Below are 14,257 nucleotides of genomic sequence, written 5' to 3'. Positions count from 1 at the left end.
TCATCTTTTATTTGAGGATGATTATGAAAAGCTTGCCAACTTAGAGAGAAACATATCTCAATATTAGTTTTTAATTTCTATACCAAATACCTTGGGAACATAGCTAAGGACGGGGCAAGAAAGCTACCGATTGGGTAAAAAATCATGTGCAGTTACATATCTAAAGCAGTGGAGAAAATATTGCCAAAAGTTCATAGAAAGTTTCCCAGTTATTTAGAAAGTCACTTATGCTAGGGTACTTTGTGCATATTAAACTCCTAGGGGTGGGGGGGTATAGCTTGAGTTCAATCCCAGTACCAGGAAGGAAAAGAAAGAGGGGGGGGGAGGGAGGGAGGAAGGAGGAGGAGGAGGAGGAGGAGGAGGAGGAGGAGGAGAGCAGCAGGGGAGGGAAGGTGATGGAGGAGAGGGGAGAGAGAGACTTTTAAAAACAAAGTAGCATTTATACCATCATATCTTGTTGTGGATTAAATGTGCCAACGCAGTTAAGTGTCTGATAGAGAGCGAATGCTCAATAAATGTTAATAACAGTTGCCATATTAGTAATAAAGAAAAAGAGACTGGTTTTCTGTGCTCTTTGTACATAAGCATCTTTACAGAAATGGAGTGTGGCTTCACTGCATGGTCTGAGGATTGGCGTTCATTGGGCTCTGGAGATCTGTCTTGCAATGGCACATCTGGCTCACGTGGGAGACTTGAGGAAAGTCATTCATTGGCAGATGCCCAGGACTAGGGCACTCAGGGAAAAACCCAGAACCCATCTTTCACAGATGGTTCTAAGTGATAGAAAAGACATCGGAGGAGACTTAGCATCTTGGACCTGAATACACTCAAGTCCAGCCTCCCTCTCAAGGTGGATGCCATCTCCACAAGAGCCCTGCTAACTGGTTAGTCTGCCACGGGCCACCATTCCCACCCTGGAGAGAGCTCCCCACTTTCCAACCATCTGCTGCATTAGCTGTCTATAAGTCCCAGAAGGTTCCCAGTCATGTTGAGATAACGTTCTTTTTGGTGACTCTTGGTGGCTTCCTCTGTTTCCATGTTCTCTCTCAGAGTCTAATGTAAGTCTTCTGCTTCTCCTTCTCATAACCTAAGTGTACACAGTCTTCTGGCCGTGTCTCCTCTCTGGGCTCCCCGCCTGAGGTTTCTGAGCCGTTCTCCCTGTTATTTGTAGGCGGGCTCTGGAGCTGGGATCCTGTCCTCCGGCTCCATGCAGCCTGCAGGGGCTCTTGCTGTGTCAAGTCCTGTAATTGACTGTAAGCCACATCATAGTGACTGCTCATGTGGAGCCTGCCATTCCTCAAGCCCACAGCATCCACTCTTACCCAACAAGGGCTTCCGCATCCTATTTTAATAGATTTTTCTTCAAATGCAGAACTTTATTTCTTTGAAATGTGACCCTTGTGGGTTTTGTTCTTCTAATGAATCTGTTGAAATTGTCTTGGATCCTGTGATCTTGCCTGGGGGTTCCTCCCTCAGAACTTTATGTTGTCTCAGGTATGACAAGGTGAATAGGAGGTCCTGTTAAATCCTGTTTTTCCAACATCATGGATCATGTCCCTGCCCCTAGCCAGCTGATTTAGAAATATCTAACTTTGATTTTGGCACCGATTTGTTGCAGAGAAGGGTCAGCTCTAGAATTTGTGGATCCCTGGGCAATTTTGTGTATGTGGGAGGCTTACCAGTATAAAGAATTGTCTCATCTCAGACCCTCTTTTCAGCACTGTTCTGCTAGCCTGATCTCACTGAAGCTAGCTGGCAGCGGAGTGACCCACGAGGCACAGGATCCTGTTCATGAACTTAGGGCATCTTACTGACTTAATCTGTGGGATACAGGCTTAGGAACTCCCAAAGAGGAGAAACAGCATGGGGGCTCTTCCTGTATTTTGTCCTTTTCAGGCATCATTAGGGGAATTGTCTTACCCATTTTTTTGTTGTTGTTGTTGTTTTTTGGTTATTGTTGCTATAACATATTACCTAAGACAGGGTAATTTATAAAGAACATAGGTTTGTTTTGCTTCATGATTCTGGAGGCCAGGAAGTCCACATGGATGGCAGTGGTATCTTCTTATTTGCTGGTGAGGACTTTGTGCTGCTTCAACTCATGGTACAAACTGGAAGGGCAAAAAGCATGTGAGAAAGAGGGAGAATACGAAGGTTAGACTTCCCTTAAAACAACCCTCTGTCGTGGTAACTAATCCAGTTCCATGAGAGCATGAACTCTCACACAATCAATGCATTAATCCATTTATGAGGCCTCCATCCCCATGACCCAAATACATCCCATTAGACTCCACCTCCCAAGATGATCACATCAGAGACCAAGCTGGGACATGAGTTTTGGTGGGGACAAACCATATTTAGAGTGTAGCAGATATATGGAAAATTTCAAGGAAATCGTTCTGAACTGTGGGGCCTCCTGAGGTGCAGGGTCAGGGCAAGATGCCACTTCTTACCTCTTAGGGGAGGCCTGAGGGAGACTATGTGTTACTGTGCAAAGTGCAGAGGCAGGACTAGCAACAAGCTGCATCATACGCTCTTTTACAGTGTGCGAGAACTTTCCCCACTCAGGTTAAAAGTACACTGCTGAGATATAGGAGTTAGCTCTCCATTACTATAAGAAAATGCCTGACACAGGCTACTTACAAGGAAAAGAAGGGTTACTTAGCTCACAGATTGGAGGTTCAAGTCTCAAACCTGGTGTCTTTAATAGCTTTGGGTGTTAGGGTAAGAGTGCATGTTAGAGCAAATGTTCACATGACAAGCTAGGGAGCAGGGAGAACGAACAGGATGGGCAGGGTTCCAGGTTCCCTCTAGAGCTCTCTCCTCCAAGGACCTAAGGACCTCTCACGAGGCCCCCCCTCCCAAAGGTCCACAGCACCTCCCTGGGGACCAAGTGTTGAACATGGATCTTGGGGACACTAACCATATTCAAACTGTAGCAAGAAGTGTAATTGGGTCTGAGCTAGCTCTTAAGTGTCCAGCTTGTGAATGGTTATGTATCATGCAAATAGTGATAAGTAACATTATTTGTTTTCCTTTTTTTGCATTGTTTTAAATTTGTTCTAAATCTATAAGTGCATGGCTTAAAATGATTCAGTTAATCTTAAAAGACAGTGAAATTCTCTTCCTGCTCTGCTCCCTCCTCCCCATAGTCTCATCCCCAGAACTGTGCTCAACTGTTTTAGCCAGGGCCTTTGTTTCTTTGATTGTGCTCTTGCAAGCATCTTCATTTCTCACCAACAGGCTCGCTCTGCTATTTCTTAGAGGATTTGAGACATTGACTACAGTAGTCCCCCATTACCTATAGTCATGCTTTCTATGGTTTTAGTTACCTGGGGTACATTTGGGTCTAAAAATACTTAATGGAAAATTTCAGAAAGAAAAAATTCATAAGGTTGAAATAACTATTATAGGATATTGTTATAACTATTCTATTTTATTATTAGTTACTGCTCTTAAACTCTCCCTGTACCTCGTTTATAAATTAAACTTTAGTATCTTAGGTGGGAATGCATCACAAAAGTGGTGTGTGTGTGTGCGCATGCATGTGTGTGTATGTGAGAGAGAGGGAGGGGGAGTAGGGAGAGAGAGAGATTGGGTCCTCTGTGGCTTCAGGCATCGCTGGGGTTCTTGGAACGTATCCCCTGCAGGTAAGCGAGGACACTGTCCTTACTTTGTGTTAAGATAGAGGAATATTTGGCTGAATTACATACAAGTCAAATGCTTCTTTCTACATCTTTCTGGGTGGTTATATGAAGGTTTGGTATTAAATCCGTAGTCAGTGACATTGTGGTGTTGTGACCCTGTAAATAACAGTAACTCCTGAGTGAAGAAGCCTATTAAGATCTTATCTTTTAGTCTCCAGCAGTGGCTGCTCTCTTCATTTTCTCCTGGCTTGGTTCGCTTGTGTTTCTGGTGGAGCAGCAATGTGTCCTAAACCTGCCGCGCGGACAGCTGTCAGTGATGCTTCCCTAATACCACCACCCCCCCACCCCCCCCCACCCCCCGCTCTTCTGCCCCTCTGGGTCTGCAGGAGACCCATGTACCATGTACAAGTCACTCTGGGATTCTACTCGTGACCCTCTTTAGATTCCTGATCCCAATCTTCCTTCCTTCTTATCAAATTCTCTGCATGTTCATGAAAATAACCTGGAATAACTTCCTTCAGAATGGTACATATTTGAAACATCTTCTTTCTATCTTTGAGCTAAATAGCATCATTCAATCACTTTATGGTCACATCCTTATTTCTGATTCACTCGTGTCTACTTGTTTTGAAGAATGTGGAATCACTCCCTTATTGGTGGTGGTGTGATCCTTCATTTTTCTTCTACTGACACTTGAGTTTGGTTATTTTAGATTATTAGTCCTGAAAATCTTTCTTTCCTTTTCCTTTCTCTTTCCTCCCCTCCCTCTCCACTCCCTCTTCTTTTCTCTTCCCTCGTCTCCCCTTTTCTTTCCTAGCTCTGGTTCCTTCTTCATTGCAAACTGTGCCTTTGTTCCTAACTTCTCTGAGAATGCTGTGGGTTTGGGGGGAGCTCTCTCTGCTTCTCTTCTCCCAGCGGGTTTCCTCCTGCATGATTCCTTCTCTGCCTTTCATGCTAGAAGTCTTCATCAGGTGCCTAATGATCCTTGATCCTCCGATCATGTTTAAGAGTAAGACACGGAAACCTACTGTCATCTGTGCACCTGGTCAACTAATAGGGCTCCGATGGCCTAAATGGATAGCAAGTGCCCTTGTCTTGAGGGACTCCAGTGGGCAATATTTGGTCATCTTTCCTTGGGGTCTTTGAACTTTGCTAGAGATGAATCCTGGGATTTCTGTTCACTGGGCAGGTTTCCACTGCTCCTGCTTCGATGCTGTCTGGCTTCCAGGAATCTAGCACTTCCCATCTCCAAAGAGTACACATGGGCTGGTGAGGGGTGGGTGAGGACTTTCTCCAGTGGGGCAAGGGAAACTTGGGTTAAGTTCTCTTTACAGAAATTTTAAAATTGTTGCTTAATTGAGGCTTGTATTAATCCTTAAGTATGATCAATGTAAAACCAATGGGAAAAAAAAGGACTTTGAAGAATTCACATAGGAACTTTTGTTCTTATCTAACCTCTTAAAACTGAATCACTTTATTCTTTCTTTTTTGTACTTTTACTATGAAAAAAGAAGAAGTTTGACCTACTTTACAATTATTCTTGTTCTTCTGTAAATTCAAATTATCCAAAATCTTAGTTTTCCCAAATCTGGCATATACTCTCTACTATTTCCCTTGTTTAGCATGAACCCCCCTTTTCCTGCCACTCACGTAACCCATCGATTATCGGAAATCACCGAGTGTCCTCCATGCAGTTGGTAATTGAAGCAACATTTATTTAAATACATAATGAAGCTCTGAGCTTCATCATAACTCTGTGCTCAAAGGGACTCTTCATGAAAATGCATTTTTTACTGATTATATTCCTCTGTTGGCAAGAACTTTGCTTCTTCCCCTCACTGAACTTCATACAGTATTTATAGCATCCCCAGAAGGCAAAGGAAGAATCACAACATTCACTCTTACCTGTCTGTTGTGGTTTGTTTAATGGAAGGAGATAGCCTGAGGATGTCAAGAGGGTGCTTACCACGGGCTGGTCTCTCCTTCCCACCTTTGTGATCACTGGGTGCTGGTGTGGGGGTCTTTCTTGGACTTGGGGTCCCTACCTCATCTTTAAGAAGGTGATACAAGGTTAGTGGTTGGAACAGCTTTTTCTAGGAGCTGGAACTTAAATCCTGGAGAGGCCATCCCGGGACACATTACATCAAGTTGGTGGTATGCTGTGATCTGCTGAACTGCTAGGTCTGTGAACAGTCATAAAATATTTCAAGACTTTTCCCCACTTAACTAGCTGCTGAGAGCAGTCCGCACTGTGTTCCCTCCCTCTTGTCAACAAAAAGTTGCTTGGGTGTCACTGCAGAAGGACAGACTTTGCAGAAAAGCTCATTTGCTACATTGTACTTCCTAGGAATTGATTTGCTTAATGATAGAGAATGGCAGGGACCGCTGTTTTATTTAGATGGGACAGCAGGAGCAAAAATTCTCTCTAATGGAACTGCCTTCAGCCACTGACAGGTTTTAAGAGAGTTTGCAGGGCTGGGGCTAACTTAATGGTTAAAAGGGCTGGTGGCTACATTTTTCATGAAGCTGTCATCAGACATTTTACAGTGTATGTTTCTCTACCTTTTAGGACCTGGTATACTTCCCCTCTTCTTTTTATTATGTTTCATTTTCAAACTATTCTTTTTTTCCTTTAATTATAGTACAATACACTTACCATAAAATGTATCAGCTGTGTTGAAGGGCACCGATCAGTGGCATAAGGTGCGTTCACACTGAAGCACAGCCATTGCCACCGTCCGGTTCATTTGCATCTTGCGAGGCTGGATCTCTGTAACACAACTCTCCATTCCTCCTACCCCTGCCCCCAGTAACCACCATCGTTCTTTCTTTTCAGTAGATAAGTTTGAGGATATCTTCTTGCCAGAGTTAAATACACAGCTTTCCAAGGATGTTTAACTTTGACTGGTATGACCTCTTTTCATTTCCCCTTCTCAAATGGGAGACAAGTATGACCCCTCTGATGTCAGAATAGACCATGTTGCTCTTAGCTGAGTTTGACTGAGATCCTCTTTAGAGGGAGACAGAAGGAGAACCCCTTTCATTAAGTAAAGAGAGCAAATGTCTGTTGTTCTGTCAAACCCATCAGAGTGTGGCCCTTCTGGGCGTTCAAAAGAGCATAATATAGACTCCTTTATTTTCAAAGCATCACCTGTTTGGAGATGGGAGTCTTACTTGGGTAGTATTTCGGTTAGGATGGGTTAGATCATGCTGTACTTAGGAGCAACCCTCAAAGCTCAGTGGCTTAAGGTAACTTCTCATTCTTGCCCTGTATCTGATGGAGGCTGACTGTGAGGTCCTTACTCATCTGGACTCCTTGGGAGCCAGCCAGCCAGATCTTCCCAGACATACAGGACAAGGGTGGGGTAAGCCAGACTTTTGGTGAGTAGTAACACATGTTGCTTCCATTTGCATTTCATGGGTCCAAGTCAAGTGACATGGCCATGCCTAGCTTTAAAGGGGACAAGAAAGCCCCCTCCTCTCACATTGCCAGAATGGGAAAAGCTCAAAATACTTAGTAGACTATATGATGACCCTGTCCCTAGACATTTAGAGCAACTTCAGGACTCAGAGGTCAGGATTGGTGTGTATTATTAGAAAAGAACCAAAAAACAAAAAAAATTTGCAAAATACAGAGTTGGTCAAGTGTGATATTTATCATAAATGGCTGTATCTACCCTAATTTTTCCAGGCTTTTAGTTCTTCATCTATAAATTGGTCACCTGGATCTCTTCCAGATGAGTATTTCTATTTCAAATTTTAAGTCTGTACCATGTATTTGGCAGAACTTGTCATCAAGAGCTTAAGTTCTTTCCATTCATTATTCAGGTGTGATGTCTGGCTGCAGATGTTTCCTTACTCCGTAAGTCGAGGGATGGGGGATCTAACTGAGGCAAAGATGGGAGAGGGTTACCTGGGAAGGTGGACGTCAACTGCCACCCTCCCTTGAGTATTGAAGCAGGAGATGTGGTTTTTATGCAGGAGACATGGCCTGTCCTGGTGGCACAGCTGTGGTATCTGGGTGCCCTTTTACCATGGGCAAAACACCAGCTCCCTCAATGTCTAAAAGCTCCTCATTTACACTGAGCTCTGCATATAAAGCAGAAAGCATGTTTTGGGTCAAGACAGCAGCTATTTATCAAGCGGTGCCAGGCACTTTAGAGGACAAAGAAATGATGCTAAAGGGCCAAGCTTTTGAAACTTCCTTTATAGTCTTGTAGGATCAATTTTTAAAGGAAAGAAGAATATAAAAGATAATATTTTTTAGGCTAGGCATAGAAAAATTGTACTTGAAATTAGGGTAATGTATTATGGAAGAATTTTGCAGAAAACCTCTATGAAAATATATGAGTATACACACATAAAGGTACACCTGTTGGAGGCAATGGCGACTTCAGCACACCATGTCCTACACTCATGGAAACGTGTATCTGCTTTTGCCTGTGTCTGTGCTGTATACAGATAGAATCCTATAGTCCATACTCCAGCATGTCTGGCTTCCTTTTCTCAGTGTTATGTATGTGAGCTTTCTCCTTATACCAGTAGGTGGTTATGGATTTTCATTTTCAGTGCCATGCAGAATTCCATTGTGTGATTGTACCACATTTTCATCTGTTCTGTGGATGGACAACTGGACACCTTCTAGTTTTGCCCTTTATAAATTATTACTATGCATATTCTGATTGCATTAACTCTTGTGAGCATGTGAAAATGTTTTTGTTGGGTGTTTACACCAAGTGCATTTTCTGGGTCACAAGGTGTCCATATATTCAACTGTAGCAGATTACGCCCAAGAGTTTTGCAAAGCCCTTGTACCCACTTACTCTGTAACCAGCAGAACATAAGTCTTCTGGTTGCTTCAGATCTTGGCCAATGTGGAAAGATTTTAGTTTTTTCTTGTTTTTTAGAAAATCATCTCCGTCAATTGTTTTTCCATCTGAGCTGTTTCTTCCCCCTAAAACAACATCAAAACAAAAAAGTGGAGAAAAATAATCCCACTTAACAAAATACCTGCTTCATGCTGAGATGCTAAAAGTTCCTAAGGTCAAACATGGTGCATGGTCCCAGGCAGGAGCAAGCTGGGTAGTTTCATTGTATGTGGGATGGTTTGGACTCTGTTTTTCATGTGTCATTTCAAAGTGATATGTAAGAGAAAGGTGTAAGATGATGACCTTAAAGAGAATATAAGTATTAAAAACTTGAAGCAAGTTTAATAGTTAAAGATGAGACTCATGTGTAGACATGCGTCCCCGCCTCCACCCCTAGATTTCTCAACCTGAAGGTGTTTACCTGTGGCTCCCAGTGTCTTCATGACCTCCCACTCTGTCCTCACAAAGTGATTCCATTTGCTTTGTCAGCCGGTTCTTCCGCTCTTCCTTTGTAATAGTGTCTAGATGATTGAAATTTCTTTATCCACTGGCGAATCTTTTTTTTTTAAATTAACATAACCATTGCTGGATTATTTAGGTTTGTCCAATATGAGGTGGCTTTATTGCTAGACACCATTTTAAATATTTGATGCTGTTTCTTTGGTGGAATACAGAATGGCAGAGATTTAGAAATAAAACAGATAGCTGTAATGACGACTTTACTAAAATTTCTGTTACTTACCAGCTGGTGAAGTCCTGTTAGTAGAATTTTATTTGCGAGCCATCTCTCCAACGAGTTAGTAAACTGAAACAGTATGGTAAAGAAAAAAAAAAATAATGTTAGTGGCTACTTAGTACTGCACTGGCCAAATAGACCTTTATTTAAGTGCGCTAACTTCTGGTGTGCTAACTTTTGAGCAATTATTAAACTTCTATGCTTAAGGAGATACTTGGAAAGGTCTAGTACATCCTCACAAATATTCATTGATTGTTCCTAAAGAATCATTAAGTTATTATGCATGAGCTGTCTCTCCAAAACTGTTCTGACTTTTGCCCTTCAGATCATCCCTGACTTACGCAAATCCCACTTTGAGGTCACCTGGGTATCAACCAACATCTTAATGTTCTTCCTGAATAGCACTGCTGGGTGTCTGTTACTTGAGGATGTCTCCCTAGAGCCTCTTAAGACAGTATTGCTTCTGGTGCCTTGAGCATCTTCCTCAGCTCTGGTTTTATGCTTAACACTGGAGTAAAGCCTTTGAATTTGAGTTACAGTGGTACCATGGGCAGTGATGTCCCCTGACCTCCAACCATCGCTTATAACCTCTGGTCCTCTCTGGAAACTGTTTTTGCCCTCTGGACTCCAAGCTGTGTAGAAGTTGCACAGGCACAAGTGAGTTCCATAAATCCACTGGGTAGGAAGACACGGCAGCTTCATTCAGACTGGCCCTTGGAGAGCAGGGGTGGGGAGGTGTGAACAGAGACTGACTTTCAATGCTTCCTTGAAGGAGGAGGTCAGGTCTGCCCTCCCAGTGGGGTGTCTAGACCCGACACCTTGAGTCACAAGGTGCTTTTCTGGATGTGCACTGTTGGTTTCTGTTCACTTCCTAAGAGGTGGCTCTTCCTTCCTGCACCCTCCCCCAAACAGACCACCAGCCAGACAGAGCTGGAGAACTGGATCACCGCCATCCACTCTGCCTGCGCAGCAGCGGTCGCCAGACACCATCACAAAGAGGACACGCTCCGGCTCCTGAAGTCGGAGATCAAAAAACTGGAACAGAAGATTGACATGGATGAAAAGATGAAGAAAATGGGCGAGATGCAGCTGTCTTCCGTCACAGACTCAAAGAAGAAGAAAACTATATTAGATCAGGTAACCGTTCTTCCACGTGTAGACCCAGGCAAACTCGTCAGGTCCTCACAATTTTTTTTTCTTTCTTTCTTTCTTTCTTTTTTTTTTTTTTTTTTTGCTGCCTCAGAGTCATGAAAAGTCCTGGGTTATCTGCTTGTCAGCCTGTCATCCAGGCTGCTAAATTCTTTATTGTGACTGTCAGTTTTCTCCACCCTTTGTTCACAGTTGATTGTTATGAGCTAAAGGGAACAATATTACATTGAGTGGAAGACAGGAATCTAATAGAGGCACCTCCCAGCTCCCTCCATGGCATGTGGTTCTAGGGGTCTGTGTCATTAGAAAGTCTGCAGTTTCCTTCCCCACTTGGAGAGGTTGACTTGGAGCTCAGCTGTGGTGAGGACTAGTTTCTGGCTCCTCAGTAAATGAGAATTCTAAATTTGGAAAGGTGAAGTGTGTTTTCAAAAATGTGTGCAGACATCCCTCATTCTTCACGGGGGCTTGGTTCCAGGATCCCTGGAGATAACCAAGTCTGCAGATGCTCGGGTACCTTATATAACATGGGGTCATATTTGCCTGCAACTGATATACATCCTCCCTTATAATTTTAAAGCTTCACTAGATTAGGATGATACCAAATACAATGTAAATGTTATGAGATAATTATTACATTATGTAGGTAACTGTAACATTCAGTACTAATGACAATAAAAAAGTTTGTACATGTTCACTACAGATGCAGGTTTTTTTTTTTTTTTTTTTTTTTTTTTTTTTTTTATCCATGGATGGTTGATTCTAAAGTTGTGGAGCCCAATGATAAAGAGGGCCACTGTATATAATTGCTATATGGGCATAGGTATTACTTCGTGCTAAAAAGGAAAGTTTTGGTAGAATAAACAAGGATGTTTTTGCCTTATATTCAGATATTTTAAAATCAGTGATAGCCACCTGGTGGTGCTTTGAAATCTAGCCTTAATGCTTAGGTAATAACCATGGGAATAAGTAATATTTAAGTAGTTGATGACATGAGCCAGCCCATGCCTTTCACATCTCTCTCCTATTCTTTCTATTACTGGATGAAACACACACACACACACACACACACACACACACACACATTAAGATAAAGTATACATAACATAAAATTAACCATTTTTAAGTAAACAGTGGCAGCTAGCACATGCATGATGTTCTGCAACCACCTCCTCTTTCTAGTTCCCAAACTTTTTTTTTACTCCAAAAGGAAACCCCACACCTGATAAGCAGAGTCCCTCCACCTCTGACATTCTGTAAATGGATTTGCCTATTGGAGATGTTTCATATGAATAGAATTGCAAACTATGTGACTTTTGTGTCTGGCTTCTTTTCACTTAAGCATAATGTTTTAGAGATTGATTCATACGGTAGTGTACGTTAGCATCTAATTAATTTTTTTCCTCAAATATTATTCCACCGTGCATACATCACAATTTCTTTATCCACCCATCCACTGAAGGACATCTGAACCATTTGCAACTCTTTGCTATTGTGAATAATGTCACCATGAGCATGTGTGTACATTGGCACTGTACTTTAAGTTGAGGTGAAAAAGGAGACATCGACATTGTTTATTAACTGGACCATCATCAACAGCACAGAGCCTTCACTTCCTGCCTGACCCTGTACTTATTCTTGTGTTATTTTCCTTAAACATTACATCCATAAGCTGGTGTTTTTTTTGCCACTTTGAAAAATGAAGGAACATGCAGTGGTTGGCACTGCATGTCCCAGAGTCTGACCTTCTTTTGCATTTCACCTCCTGTCCTCTGTTCAATACCTCCCACCTCCTTCTAAAGCTCTTGGTCTCTTTGCCTCTGACCTTTAATTCACTTCAGTTTTCTTCTCTTGTTCTCATGGAAAGCCACCTCTTGATAAAGCAAGTCCTTACATTTTTACTCCTATCTTGGGTGTGTAGTCTAGATTTTGGAGGTGACGGATCCCCCCATGCCCTTAAACATGAGATCTAGGGTAGGAGAATCACAGAGCAGCTAATAATATACTTTCTGGCTTGTCATACTAAAGTTGTGGCTAATAGGTCTTTGCAGAAAAAAACACATTTTAAACCTGAAGGTACCTGACGTTTACCCCTTAGGATTATAAATTAGGACTTTTACAACATATAGATTTGTAAGATTTGTATAGAATCAAGTTGTTAATGCTTGTTTCCCCTTTTTCTCACTTTGTCTTTTCCCATATTGTCACTACTGTAGATCTTTGTTTGGGAGCAAAATCTTGAACAGTTCCAAATGGACCTATTTCGTTTCCGCTGTTATTTAGCTAGCCTCCAAGGTGGGGAGCTGCCAAACCCCAAAAGGCTACTCGCTTTTGCAAGTCGACCAACGAAAGTGGCAATGGGACGCCTTGGAATCTTTTCTGTATCATCTTTTCATGCCCTGGTGAGTAGAAGCTAATAAATTTTTGAAAAATTTTCATCTGGATGCTCAGTCCTAAACAGGACCAGACAGGAGTCTCAAGGGTTTTGCTAGTTTACTGATGTGTGTGGATTTCTGACATGACCTCCCTTTGCAAACTTTCATTTGAACCTATTCAGAAATTTATTACTTGAGCCTCTCTTGATGCAGCCTAAACTTTTTTTTTTTTGATCCAAGGGCATTGCTCATGCTGGGCAAACACTTTTCTGCTGAGCTTCATCCTCAGACCCTGAAAGGGTGCTATCTTAGGAGATGTACACTGTACTATTTATTGGTGGCTCTTGTTATTTTAGGTAGTATTGGCTTTTGGACCCAAATACGTATTTATTTGAATCTAATAGAAATGCTGAGTGGTGGGCTTTCTTTCATGCATAAAGGCTTTCTCTCTCTCTCTGTCTTATTCATATACACATTTATTATATTATTGAGCACAGATATCTTTAGAATTCTCCATTTATTTTTATCACCCATGGCCGTAAATACTGGATATACTGGAGAAAGGCAAAGAACTTCCGTGATGTACTAACTGAACATATTTATTGCTTGAGGAAGGGAACTTTCATGTGACCTCCAGAGCAGCAGATTGTCTAGTTGTGTTGTGTGTTTATAATCTGTAATTTCATGTAGTTGCTAAATTGCAAACAGCTTTATGTACTTTTGGCTCCTTTCTGTTGGGGGAAAAAAAATCACTGCAAGTAACATGCTTTTAGCCTATCCAAGTCGACACCCACTTAAAATGTACTGCACCTTAGTACATTTGCTATGGAATTAAATGTTAAGTTTCAGGTTCCAGAAACTGCTTTGGAAAACCTTAGCTGGGCTGCTCTTGTCTTGCCATGTCAGCTGTACCCTCAATTGAATTCAGAGCTGTAATTCAGTCAGAGGCGTTTGTGTTCTTTATAAATAGATTACCGTCATCATTCAGATAATTAGGGGTAGATTTACATTTTTAAAGAAGTCTTAAACCAATTTCTGGACTTATTAAAACTGGCATCCTGATTTGTTCTGCTAATTACAGCTCTGCTCTGGGCCTTCCTGCCTACCTCCTCTCTATGTAGCTATTACATCTTTTTTTTTAAGCAATAGTGGTACAAAGTGCTATAATGAATAACTCTTGCAAACAGTTCTCAGTTTATGGCATGATCTAGGTTGGTTTCTTTGAGTTTGTTCTTCAAAAAAAGTGGATGAGAATTCTTTTTTACCTCCTTGTCAGAATGTCCTCATCCAGGGAGCGTCTTTTACTGAGAGCTTCTGGTGTCAGAGCGTCCACAAAGCTCCCTCCCTTTTACTGTGGATTGATGAAATTTGGAGAAAATGACTTTACATTCTACCAAAACTTGTATGCTTCAATTATTTTCTTCCATGCCATTGGAGCTAACCTCTAGGAGATGCACAAAGTGAAAGGCACTGTTTTCCTGCTCT

At 41.9% G+C, this 14,257-nt stretch overlaps 1 protein-coding gene across 3 annotated transcripts in view; it reads left to right on the top strand.

Moving 5' to 3' along the window:
• TIAM1 (TIAM Rac1 associated GEF 1) overlaps positions 1 to 14,257 on the top strand; it is a 366,345-nt gene that overhangs the window by 263,463 nt on the left and 88,625 nt on the right. For all 3 annotated transcript variants that reach the window (XM_081302880.1, XM_081302878.1, XM_081302879.1), the window contains 2 exons: positions 10,164 to 10,388; positions 12,614 to 12,799. In XM_081302880.1, the coding sequence (XP_081159006.1) occupies positions 10,164 to 10,388; positions 12,614 to 12,799 (411 nt within the window). The remainder of the gene's footprint in view (positions 1 to 10,163; positions 10,389 to 12,613; positions 12,800 to 14,257) is intronic.

Source organism: Spermophilus citellus, assembly GCF_964194105.1.
Source record: "Spermophilus citellus genome assembly, chromosome: 7".
Classification (NCBI taxonomy): Eukaryota; Metazoa; Chordata; class Mammalia; order Rodentia; family Sciuridae; genus Spermophilus; species Spermophilus citellus.
This window is presented reverse-complemented; position numbering and strand designations above follow the sequence as displayed.